The 13,147-nt window shown below is 49.9% G+C and overlaps 1 protein-coding gene across 1 annotated transcript; it reads right to left on the bottom strand.

Moving 5' to 3' along the window:
• Window positions 1-5,952: 5,952 nt before the first annotated feature.
• LOC124662570 (B3 domain-containing protein VP1-like) lies at window positions 5,953-9,515 on the bottom strand. The gene is made up of 6 exons (XM_047200389.1): window positions 8,106-9,515; window positions 7,803-7,901; window positions 7,443-7,543; window positions 6,638-6,684; window positions 6,464-6,540; window positions 5,953-6,150 (listed from the first exon to the last, which is right to left on the bottom strand). Exons 1-6 carry the CDS (start codon window positions 9,513-9,515, stop codon window positions 5,953-5,955), a joined length of 1,932 nt encoding a protein of 643 aa, XP_047056345.1.
• Between the last annotated feature and the right edge of the window lie 3,632 nt (window positions 9,516-13,147).

Below are 13,147 nucleotides of genomic sequence, written 5' to 3'. Positions count from 1 at the left end.
TCTGCAGCTTCACCACTCACACGTTCATCCAGCCCTTTTGAGTTCAAAATCAACAGCGCCCTCCTTGACCACCGGAGATAGTTGGCCACTCCTTCCAACTTGATTTTATTCGCCGGCGGCTCAAGTTTCGACCGATGATGGTATGGGGAACGATTGCTCCCCTACAGCAGATCCTCCTCCATCTCCTTTGGTAGTGATAAGTTCGCCAGCCTTCTCCGGAGCCTTGGCCAAATCCCCGTTGTCCCCCATGCTTGACACCAAACTAACCTCTCGGAACCACCAAAGGACTTACCCGCAGGATGCCTCTTCGTCTCCTTACTTGTCACCGCCTTCCCCTCCTTGCCGCCGCGGCGACCCTGCTCCCTTCCTCTTCCTCCCAGCCACCGCAGCAGCCTACTCCCTTCCTCTTCCTCTTCCTCCTAGCAGCCACAGCAGACTAGGCTTCCAGATCGGCAGTCCTTCCCGTCGTTGCCCTCACTGCCCCTTGCTCTGATACCATGTGGACAGAGGTGAGGGCCTAACCTAAGGTAGGAGGCTGCAGGGAGGAACTCTCTCTACTTAGGGTTACAGAGATAGAAGCACCTTATATAGGTCAGGACTGGGCTGGGCCAAATGGGCCACAACAGAGAACAAGAAGACAGCCCAACAGATACACCAACAGTTGTCTAACACAAACCATCCATACCCTCGTCGAGAGAGAGAATGGAATTCTCATTGTGATCTCTCAGTACCACCCATGTACCATTGTAAGGTTAGCTGGAAACAGACTTGCATCAACATTTACACATGTCCAATTTGCTTGCGGTGGGAGCAATCAAGGAACCGAGGGGATGGGAGCTCCAAGGGTATATTTCTCCTATGTGTGATTTGGTAATTAATGATAATTCTTGTGGAAAATGCTTTCTTTGAGTTTATATGAAGGAAATTACATAGGTAATGCTTCTACTCCATGTGTTGAATTCCAGTGTGGATGCCATGAAGATAAAAATATATCTTGAGTATTGGCATCAAGATCATCTATTTGAAGAGAAGAATATGATATGATCAAGATCCTAAGATTTTGATTCAAAGATAAGAATTTAAGAAATGACTCTATGTTCGTGTCATGATAGACTCGTGAGTTAAGCTATGGTTGACCAAGGTTTAGAGCATGCAATCAAATGAGGAGTTTTTTATGTACCTCAAGGTATTATGATGGAGCATGAGGAGATACAAGGTTGACCTAGACTAAGAGTGGAGATTGGATTCAAGTTGATCAACACATGAAGCATAAATAATGTACCACATGGGATCTTGTGGTACGATAAGCTTTGTCAATCATGCTCCACGAACTAACCCATTATATATGTGCATCTGTGTTGTCTTTGTGGGTTAGGTATCTTTCCATGGGCATGCACTAAAGTAAATATTTCATATAGCCCGTGAGAGGATGGCATCAAGTGGTGATATTCATCAAGGTTGAGAAAATAAAGTTCAATATAAGCATCTCGAGAAGACCATATGCTTGAAGCTTACGTACATTTGGTGATAATGGGCATGCCAAGATGTGTCTTAATGGGACCGCTCACTTTCCCCCTTCCTCTCTCTCCTCCCCCTTTCCTTGAGAGGCTCTCCTGAGAGGCCGGGATGCTCCCGAGCCTTCTCCGGCGGCTCTGCCGGCCGGAGATGGCGAAGGAGGGGTGCCGGAGTAGTTGATAGGGTTAGTTTTCTAGGTTTTGGCTATATGCCAGTAGTTTGGAGTAGGGCTCAAGGTCGTCTGGATAAGATCTTGAGCATCCTGTGCTCGTGGCGGCGTCTTCTCGAGCTCCGGCGGTCGGAGAAGGTCAGATCTGTCACCCCAGGGATCTCCGTGTATAAGATCCGGATCTGCTACCCCTGGATCTTGGATGCTGCGCTGCTATCTCTTCCTCCTCTGGCTGGCCATGGAGGCGAGGAGAAGAGGAAGAATGGAGCCAACATCTGTGATCCTTGTGGTAGGCGGGGGTTTTCTTCTAGCCTGGCGTGTCGACGCCTCGTCAGGCTTTCGCCGCCAAGCGACTTCACCGTGCTTCCGCCGCCAAGCGACTTCACTGTCGGGAACCCTTCCGCTGCATTCGCTGCCGTCGTCCGGGTCACCGGGAGTGCAACTGCCGTCGTCGCTCTCCAGTCGGCCGCTCTCCTACCCCGCAAAGCTGCTCCCCTTTGGTTGGTTCTCCTCGCCCTACCCAGGCTCGGAGCTGGGCCGAGGTTGTGCGCCATTCGCCGCCATGTGCATCGATGCCACCATCGTCCCCTCCTGGAGTTGGTGGGGATGCCTCTGTCGATGTCGTTCGGGAATCCGACCTGCAGGCCCAGTTTGCTTCTCTGCGCATGGAGCTCCTCCAGCTTGTTTCGGACCGCATCGAGGAGGTAACTCGGCCTCTGCGGGACGAGGCTACTGCAATCAAGCTTTGGTTAGCGTGTGCTGTCGGAAGTTGGGAGCGTGTGGAAGAGGCTGCCACAGGTGGTGTTGGGCGTGCCCCTGTCAGCGCTTCAGATGCTAGGTTGGGGGACGCTGAGCTCTTGGAGTTCTACGGCCCCTTCTCGCCCGTCCGCCGTCCCTACGACTCGTCTCCTCTTGGCTTCGATGTCTTTCGTCAGCCTCTTGAGGGTTGCTCCGGTCTTGCTCCTTTTCCGTCGGATGTGGTTGATGACAAGGTTGCTTCCCCTGAGGGTCCACAGAGCCCAATCTCTGATGACGTTGAGGGTTTTGGCTTGGCTGAGTTTTTTGTTGAAGCTTCTGTCCCTCTTTCGGTTGAGCACTCGAGGCTTGAGGCGTCTGCGTTTGAACCTGATGATGCGGTTAATGTGTTGGCATTTCCCTTGGTGCCTTTTGTTGCAGATCCTGAGGTGGCCGACTCCACCAAGCTTTGCGATTTCTTGTCCAACTTGGCTTCGAAAAAGCGGGCGCTCATGTGACCCTTGGGTGAGTCTTTGGAGGAGACCCCTGCTGCCTGTGTCGTTGTTCCAGAAACCGTGCCTGCGGAGGACATCCAAGTTGATCCCGGGGATCCCGCTGCTGTCAAGCTCAATGCCTTCTTGTCATCGGTTTTTCGACCAGTGCCTATGCCTATCCTTGCTTCGCCGCCCTCTAGGCGACCCCGTGCTCCTAAGGAGGTGGCCACCACGCCTCGTCGGAGTGGTCGCATCGAGAAGCAGAAGCAATTGCGGAAGGATGTTACATCTCAGGAGTTGCTTGCGCCTGTCTTGGGCATCTTGGAAGAGAACGCTGAGTTCGATGACAACGCCCTTGCTGCCTTCATTAACAAGTTTAAGACCCCTTTGTCACCTCGTTCCATCACGATGCTTGGCTCCCTTGTGAAGAATGTGGAGAAGGTGAAAAAGGCCAAGGGCAACAAGGTCGGCGCCAAGAAGAAGGCGGTTGAGATTACATGATGGATGCACTTCATGCAACCTTCGTGTCGTTTTGTCGAATATGTAGCATTTTGTCGTCGACAAGTTGTTCGATCTTGTTGTGTTGTTGTTTTAGACTTTGGGAGTAGTCCACATGTCGGAGGTACTTAAGTATGTATGGTTTTCGATCCGGTTTTCCTCATAAACTGGATCATTTTCCTTTCTTCCTAATGAATAGCCAGAGCTCCTGGCGTTTGCTCCAAAAAATAGATGTTACAGAGCCTATTTCATATGTACATTGCTCTTCAATCTGCAGACTTCATAGGCCATGTAATGCACTCTGTATATAGTACTTGAGTTGAATGAATTTGGCTCTCCCGGCGTCTTCCTTTGTTAAAGAAAGATCTTTTCATGATGACGGTGGGGGTGATAATAAGGCGGGCATCTCTTCTTCACTGCTGTGACATGTTTCTTCCATTTCCTCGCTATGTATAGCTCCGAGCCGGTTATATCTATGTATCTGAATATGCTATGGAGAAATCAAATCTCCGAGATACCAAACGAATGCACATAAAAAACACCATCGCCTCAGGAGGTTAAACAATATACATATACACTGGATCATATAGATCATATGCTAGATCTACACAGCAAGTAAACCTTCTTGACAGCGTGAGTTGCTACAGCTTCAGTAGCACACTCCATTTCCACCTAGCAGGGGACATGGGAAATAAGAGATGCCCTTGTCCCCTTCCTTCAAATGGCTGCTCCACTACATGCTGAAATTTGTTATCTTAAACAAGACCTCAATGGCGTAGCACATGATTGCTTACAAAGCGTATGCAATTGTCCAGCTCATAGAAATAACCTACTATATCTTATCTATATTGCTCTTCAATCTGCAAACTTCACAGGCTATGTAATGCGCTCTGCATACTACTTGAGCTGAATGAATTTGTGTTCAAAAAATAGAACCTTTTCCTTTGCTGATGATGGTGGCGGCGATGATGAGGCTGACATATCTTGTTTTCCTGCTGTGACGTCTTTCTTCAATTTCCTGGCTATGTACGGAGTATATAGCTCTGAGCCGGTTATATGTATGTATCTGGTCCGAATATGGTATGGATAGATCAAATGTTCGATTCCCAAGATACCAGAAGACGAATGCACATAAAAAACATCATCTCCTGAGGAGGTTAAACAATATGTATGCCGCATCCGGTGAGTTGGGGCAACCGCTCACCACCAAATTCAGAAACCCCCATTCATCAGTACCGGACCACGTACGCACGCACGCACACTCACCGCTCATCATTGCCTTATCCTTCACCAACACACACACCTCATCACATCCTCTTTATTCTTTCGATCTCCAGAGAAAAATAAGAGAAAAGAACATCAAAGGGAAACGCAGGCAGCCCTACATCTGGAGGATCGATCAGAAAAGCTCAGATCGAAACACGCCGCAAATTCCCATCAGCCCTCGCAAGATAAGGGCACGTAGGCGCAGAACAGACTAATGGTCGATCATGGACGAGAGAGCTCGGAATAAACAAATGGTTTCCTGCATAAAAAACCATATCGGTCCGACGAAACCGAGCCCGCCATAACGTCATGTCCCTCCACGGCGACGCCGCACATGGCGACGCCTCGGCGCCGCCAGCCTGGCCATCGGCAGTACCCTGACTGCGAGAGGCAGCAAAAGCGTACGTAAGCAACAAACTCGTGAGTTCCGTTTCAGATGGGGAATCTAGTCGGGGGGCCGGGATCCATCAGGAATCAGGCAGTGTGTGTTTTGTGTGTGTGTTTGCGGAGTATAGTGCATTATCAAACATATATGCAGAGCTGTAGTTTGTCAGCTGTTTGTGTATGTCTATACACTTGAGTTTAAATTATTCTGGCCGCCCATCTGAATTTTAGGTCAATGTTTTGACAGCCGGCACAACGAACGGCGAAAGTACTACTCCTACTCCTACGTAATACTAGCTAGCATTAGGAGCACACTGCTCTTCTGATCTCAAAACTAGGCATGATGTAGCTTAGGTGTCAAGAGAATTTTCAAATGGAGGACTTTCTTCTTTGCGTGAGGTTTCAAGAGAATTTTCAGTTTTGTGTTAGTGTCCGCAGGAATTTCAGAATTAATTTAATCGTTTTTTTACGACGGAAGACTGTTTCTGAAACTTCTAGACGAACCAAACTGCAAAGCATATTCCAAACAGGCATCAACTACAGCATCCAGCACACCCTTCAGGTATATTTCCTAGGTCTACATAGCTAGTGGACATCCAAGACACCAAGGCATGCACGGCAGGTTTCAGTCTGCTTTGTTAGACAAATTGACACAAACAAATAAGGTATGTTCATGCATGTACAGGGGTTACAGGGTTTAACGAACCAAACCACATGCATTCTTTAGTTGTCACACTGGCCAGATAGCTACTTTAAATACCGTCAAACCTAGGGCTACAGTACCACGGATCATCATACAACGGGAGATCGATTTGATCATCAACATTATGTATATATGAGCTAGCTAGCTAAGTCTTCAATGGTGGATCGATTGATTTTGCTTTTGTTCCTTCAGGTGCTCACCGCCATCTGGTTCATGGAGGCAGCCTCCTGGCTAGACCTCCTGACGCGGTGCGGAGACTTCCCCTTGCAGCTGCCTGCTTCGGTGGCGCCGCCATCTTCAACACCCACATTATTTAAGTCGTAGGTGCCATGCTTGTGCTTCGCTTGATCATGCGCCATCGGTCTTACCTTCACACCACGTATTAGCTGGTGGTACACAGAAAGGCTGAAGTTAGCTACTGCATAGGCAATTCAAATGCATAGAAAAAAAAGAAGATACAGCTTAACTGGACATCCAAAGACAAACATTCGCATTGCATGCGGATTATATGCTCCAAAGACAAACATTCGATTGCAAGCAGATTATATGCAGAATTCTGATTGTATATATTGTGTTGATTTTATACCAGCACAAAATGACAGCCATTGATCGACTAATATGTTTGTTGCACATGCAGGTTAGTCATATATATGTAAGGTATACATAAATTATATAAGACTCGGTTTAGGTGAACATTACGTATTTTCCCGACTTGACATCAGAGTAAATGACGATGAAATCCCCCTCCTGCAGGTCGTTCATACGAACAAAGTCCCCTGCAAGTTCGTACAAATGGAATGTTTGTGAACATCTACAAGAGAAGTTACTTAGTTGCAAAATTGGATTATATGTCTTGGATCCTCTTCCTCTCACCAGTGTTCTCAAGAAGATACATTCTGCTCTTGTTATTAGGCCAAAACCTGCAAGCATGAAAACAAAGACCCAATCACCGTTTTAGCGATCTCTTATCATACTCCCTACATTCAAAGTTCCCCGGTGTTGTAAGTTCAGTCAGAGTCAAACTTTTAAAGTTTGACCAAATGTGTACGAAAAAATATCAACCTCTACGATATAAAATTAATGTTGTTACAATCGTTGCAAAATATATTTTCATATTTTATGCCTTCGATACCATAGATGTTCATATTTTTCATATATACTTAGGTTTGACTCTGAGTGGACGCAGAATGTATGGTAAATAAAAAAAGAGGGAGAACAAAACTATTAATAAAAAATTAATATACATATGCATGCAAAAGAACATGGAAGTATAAACTATGTTATCACAAACATCACATTGCTATGATAATGGTACTGTATGTGTAAAATATTTCTTTTGTAATCTACTTGAATGTTTTCTTTCGTAATCTACTGTGCATGTGAAATGTTAATACACCAATAGATCTAGAGGGAAAACAAAATTTCTGCATGCTCTTGTTGTGCACTCACGTAGACGGAACACTATGAATGCATGCTACTATTTGGCTCCCAGATTCCCATCATGTATTCATATGACCCACTTGCCCAATTGGGAAAGGAACGTGCGTGTCCCACAGTGATGCGGTACTCATGTCATTTACAATACCTGGCCCAGTTGGTAGCCTAATTAACAAAGACAAAAGTGCACTTAATTAAGCATGCCGGCTAATTTATCCCCAAATCGAAGTAGAGTGCTCACCGGTACCGCATGCTCCACACCTGGGAGGTGCCGATGTCCTCCATGGGGATGGAGATGCCGTCCCTGCTCTTGAGCTCCGGCAGGTGCGTCTCCGCTTCCTTCTGAAACAAGCCATGGAAGAAGAGATAGGTTTTAGTATACCAACCGATCAAGAAAAAGCTTCAAAGATCCATTCATGAATTGCATCCATCAACAACCAAATCTAGTTCTTGTTAATTTAATCCAAGTTGAGAAGAACATTGTTTACAAGTGGATCGATGCACATAGATATCCATATATAGGGCTAGATCGAGCTACATTTGCAAGTGGACTACTCATGGATTGAGATTGAAAGAGAGATGGGGGAGATCGCTGCCTCACTTTGGGGAGCACGATGCGGCCGAGGGCTCCGACGTCGCTCTGCTTCAGCACCTTCTGCAGCAAGAAGCGCAGGTTCTTGTCAGCCGCCGGCTTTGCACCCTGCGCGACATGCACACGAACGACGCGGTTGAGATGCAATGTAACCCGTACAAGCAAGTGGATGCATGCGCGCGCGAATCCTATCGCTGGACAGCGATGTGCGTCTGTGGGAGATGAACAGATGGAAGGAAGAAATCGCGCTCTAGCTTCGTGATTCTATGCGAGATAGCGATGGGGAGGACTAGTGCTCGTGCATGCATGCACCTGCTGCGCCGCTGCGTCCGGCGAGGGTTTCTGCTGCTTCTGCCTGGATGAGGAACTGGACTTTGCCGACAGCGGATTCGGGACCTGGACCATGAGTTGTCCCGGGCCTTGCAGTTGGACGGCCGGCGGCGGCCAGAGTCCTCCCCAGCCGCCGGACGACGACGGCGTGACAGGCGCCGAGTGCGCGGAGTGAGGAGAGAACGCCTCCTGCTGCGGGTGGATCATGGCGCTCTGGATCTGTCCCAGATTCAACTGCTGGCTCCGCTGCTGCTGCAGGCAAGACAGCCGCCGCTGCCTGGCCATCCGCTTCTTCCGGGCCTCCTTGCTCGCGGACGGCTCCGTCCCGGCCATGCGCTGCGGGCACACGCCGAATCCGGGAGCCGCCACCGCCACCGGCGTGGGCATCGGGTAGGATGCGGCGCCGGGGAACGGCGCGTACTGCTGCGGCCAGGGCATGTTCGGCGCCTGCATGTCAGCCGCTGGCGGGGAGAAGGGCTGGCTGCTCGTGCTGCCGCTCTGCTGGAACGGGTAGATCGCCTCGCCGCCGTAAGGTTGCTGGTAGGGCATCGGCCAGGATGTGGGCCTCGAGGCTGCGCTCGGGTCAGCGGGGAATTCGTACCCTGCAGGTTTGGCGCCGGGGCTGTGGAGCTCTTCGTCGACGCGGGGGCGCTTCTTCTGCAGGTGGTGGTTCTGCACCCAGGTGAGGATGAGCTTGAGCAGCTGCATGGTGCCCTGCCGTCCCCCGCCGAGCCGCGCGGCGGCGGCCTCGATGGTGGAGCGGCGGAGGCGGATGCTGCGGAGGTCCTCGGCCGAGATGCAGTCGCGGTTGTTGGTGAGCCACTCCATGAAGAACCGCGGCAGGTCGTCCGCCGGCGACGAGGAATCCTCCAGCGCGCCACCAGACGCAGCGGCCTCGGACGCCGCGTTCCTGGGTCCGCCGTGGCCCGCAGCGGGTGGGTGGTCGGTGGAGATGGCGTCCTCTATCATCATGCCAACGTCGTCGGGAAAGAGCGGCTCGTCCTCCCAGGGCATGGAGTCGGAGAGCGTGGCGAAGTTGAGGAGCTCGTCGATGTCCTCGAGCATGTCATCGTCCCCCGCTGCAGGTTCGGAGGGATCCCGCGCCGCGCCGCCTGCTGCGCCACGGCCGCGCCCGCGTCCCGCGGCGGCGAAGGCGGTGGATGAGTTGGAGGAGGAGGAGGAGGAGAAGGTGGAGCTTGACGGGGAGGAGAGGCATGGGAAATCCGGGAGAGACGGGAAGGTATCTTCCGCGAACATGAAGTCATCCGCCGCCGACGCCGACGCATGTCCCTTCCGGATCTCCCCCGCGGGGGCCTTCCCGCGGCCTCCGGCACGCTTGGGCTGGTTCTCCTGCGAGTGCGGCGGCGGCGAGGAGCCGGCGGAGGCGTCCATGCACGGAGAGAAGAGGGAGAGCGGGTGAGAGAGATGGGTGTGTGCGGCCAAAGCGTTTGTCTCTCTGTGTGTAGGTGTGGGGGTGGGTGCAGTTACTGAGAAGGGAGATGAACAGGGAAGCAGGAGGTGGCAAGGGAGAGATGCGGCTACGCTCCACACGTGGCGACCGCTGAGGAACCACCGCCCACGCCAGCCTCTCCTCGGCAGCCCTTCTTTTCATGCCCTGCTCACCCTCCATCGCACTCACTGCCACCGGGACCCACCGCTAACAGGGCCCAGCTTCAGTGACTGCCTTCAGTGGGGGTTGTCTCAGCGTGGTCCTGCTCGATGACAGCGGGGCCTCGTGACGCGAGCCCACATGTCAGTTACGACGTCCGGAGGCGTTGGGGGGAGACTTGGGCGCGTGCTAAATTTGACCGCTCGGGACAAAGCCAAAAGAGGGAGCGTCGCCTGCAGTGACGTCGTCCAGCCGGAGTGGAGCCCAGCTGCCATGCGCGGCTGTGGGTCAAAACTCAAAACCGTGTGCGCCTAGCCGTTACTTCCCGCAGGATGTCCGTGTCGCGGGGGCGCCGACTGAGCGCAGCGCGCTGGGTTGTTTTCGGGCCGTCCGATCGGGACCTGGGATCTAACGGACGCGGGCTTCCCACCGGACCTGGGAGCTGCCTGGGAACATGGAGCGGTTTGTCTTCGCGGACGCCGCGAACCTACACGGACGGTTAGCACTGACGTGGAGGTGGGACATATGTGGTTTGGATGACGTGGTGCCCAATGATTGGATGTAGACGTGGCGTGCATGGGAACCATGGCCCATGCAGCGGCCAGCTCAACCGCAGCCGGGAAAATACATGTATCTGGTGCGGGTTGCGTGTGCATGGATGAATTGCCTTTGGCTTATTCGAAGTAGGTTGTTGTTGTGATAGTCAATAGTATAATGTTACATTAGTATACTATTAGTTTGGCTGTTTCTCTTAGCTTTTGTTTGAAATTAGTATACTATTAGCTTTTGTTTGAAAATGTTTGATTTAGCGTCATAATAAACTTTTGTTTTTTTGGGCATATATAGGTGACATGACGACGAATTACCAACTAAAAGTACTAAAGTATTAGGAAACGGTCATTGATAACTTTTTTTTGAACAGGGATAGGGTCCGAAGACCCTAGAAGCTGCTAGTATTAACGAAGCGGTGATTACATATTGCAGAAAGCCCCTACAGATCAGGGGGATTCTGGATAAGGACTGAGATTTTACAGAAAAGACCCTAGAAAAGACATGGAAAAAAGCAATCAGGTCCTCCAAACTCTGCACCGCATCTGATGGAAGTTGCCGTCGAATTGCTCCGCCACAGAACGGACATCGGCACCGGGGACGAACCACTTGGTCCGGCGTCGTGGCATGAGCGGTAGATCTTCCCCTCGGACTTCTTGGTCTCTGGGAAGTAGAGGACGAGGAGGGTCGCCTTTCGACCATGAGATGCAGAGGCGGGGCGGTGGTAGCCGCCGGCTTCAGTCCTCTACTGAAAAACTCCAGAAACGGGAGCATGGAGGCTCTCCGACGCAGCAGATGTTCCCCGCCAACGCCAGCTACAGATCTCGGCCAAGAGATCTAGCAGCCAACTCCCGGCAACACCATTACCCTGTCGAAGATCTGCCGAATGGAGCTTGTGCGTGAGCAGGATCTCCACGCCGCTCTCACCACCATGGCGAGTAGCTTGCGAGAGCTCCAGATCTTGAGCAAAAACTTCCGATCTGCAGAGAACAGTAGTCATGGCATCGAACCCTAGATTCAGTGATATGGCCTCAAGATTATTGAAGGGTTGTGGGAGGGGGAGCTTGGTCAGCAGCCGCAGGCACCATGCTGCAACCGCCTGCAAGATCTCCTTCACCGGCTGCTCAGCGCCGCCTGGGAGCACCGAGAGCACCGCAGTCTCCGGCATGACGCCATACTCCACGGGGGAAACAAAATCTAGATCTAAACTACTATGTACAGGGATCCGGTCTCCCCTCTCCCAATCACTTCGGCATGCGAAACCGCCGGAGGAGAGGGAGAGGGGAGCCGGCAGAGAGAAGGGGACTCTCAAGAGTACTGTTCATGAACGAGAGCGGGGAGGGGGAAATGAGGGTCGACCATTGATATCCAATACCGATAATTCTATTTGGTCCACTTATCCAGTAAAAGAGTGATGTCTAAACGAGTTCCACCATAGTTTAAGCCCAACATCGTCCAGTCTGCATGGTAGCAAATGACGAAAGTGAGTCGAGTGACATTTGACCCATTCCTGATCTCCTCTTGCCTACCCCCTCTCCCCCTCCTCCATCGAGTACAATCATTGGTGCCAGTACAACAACCCCCCGTCGGCCTCATTTGATCCACGTCGACGGCATAACAGTCCTGCCACCTTCCTCTCAATCTTACATCAATCCAACGGCTTGTCATGGGAGTTCAGCTTGTGTGGTGAACGGTGCCTATGTGTGAAACCCAGTGATAGCAAGGGGAGTGCAGTAGTCGTTCATCGATCAATTTGGGAACAAACAGCAACGTCGTAAATCTTAATGCTTTGGTATGTATTTTACTTGATAATCGTTCATAGCTGGTGCTTCATGGTATAACAGTTGGATCAAGAGACTATATTTTAGAGGTTGGAAAAAATTGAGTACATATAACGAAGGAGGGGCATAAATATAATAATCCCCTATATTAAAAATCCTTAGAAACGGTATGAGTTGAGGTTGTCACTTAAGTCACAAATTGAGAATTCTTTCATGCTCCACTTGGAAATCTAATCCTTACTCCTTGATATCTTTTATGCCATCTCATACTTTGATTAAACAAGTCTAGTCCTTGGCACGCATCTAAAAGAAAGAGGAAGAGAAAAAGATAAGACAAGACAAGATAAAAAAAGAAAAAGAAAAGATGAAGGAAAAAATAGGAGAAAAGGAAGGAGAAATACAAGAACAGAGAAAAAATGCCATGGATGAATAGACATGTTGAACACTATGAGAGTGACTGAAAGCGAACGTTAAAGGTTTGGACCTGAGGGTGGATGTACGAAAGTTCTAATATAGATTTAAGAATACCTGGATATACTTGCCAGGTTAAAAATACACACAATCTATATATATTTTGTTCTTGATAAATTTTTCAAATAAGAAACATTCTTATAAGGCGCGGAAGCCTCCTAACCCATTTGATTTATATAAGAGAGGGTATCACTCTAGAAAATTTTAATGCCTTTTAATTTTTTTGCTCGCTATTTTGCTCTCATTCATTTTATCGACTCGTCTTTCATGAATAAGTTGACCATGTTCACTCAAGTTGCTACCTTGCTCATGGGTGAGAAAGAATCTAAGCTTCAAGATGTTGATGAGTGAAAAAGCAATGTGTTTTATGACATTAAAATTGGCATGGAAGTAGGGTTTTTATTGTTTTACCGCGCTAGCGCTCCCGTAATTTGTTTGTTTGACCAAGATCCCACAAGTAAGGCGGAAGATTGACAAATCAATGGAAGATATCATACATGGGCGCAGTAATGATGATTGAAGGCATTACACTTTCCATAAAAATGCCATTGTTTTACAGCACTAGTGCGTCGATCTCACAATTAACGCGGAAGATTGAAAAATCGATAAAAGAT

The sequence above is a fragment of the Lolium rigidum genome, chromosome 6 (assembly GCF_022539505.1).
Source record: "Lolium rigidum isolate FL_2022 chromosome 6, APGP_CSIRO_Lrig_0.1, whole genome shotgun sequence".
In the NCBI taxonomy this organism is placed as follows: Eukaryota; Viridiplantae; Streptophyta; class Magnoliopsida; order Poales; family Poaceae; genus Lolium; species Lolium rigidum.
This window is presented reverse-complemented; position numbering and strand designations above follow the sequence as displayed.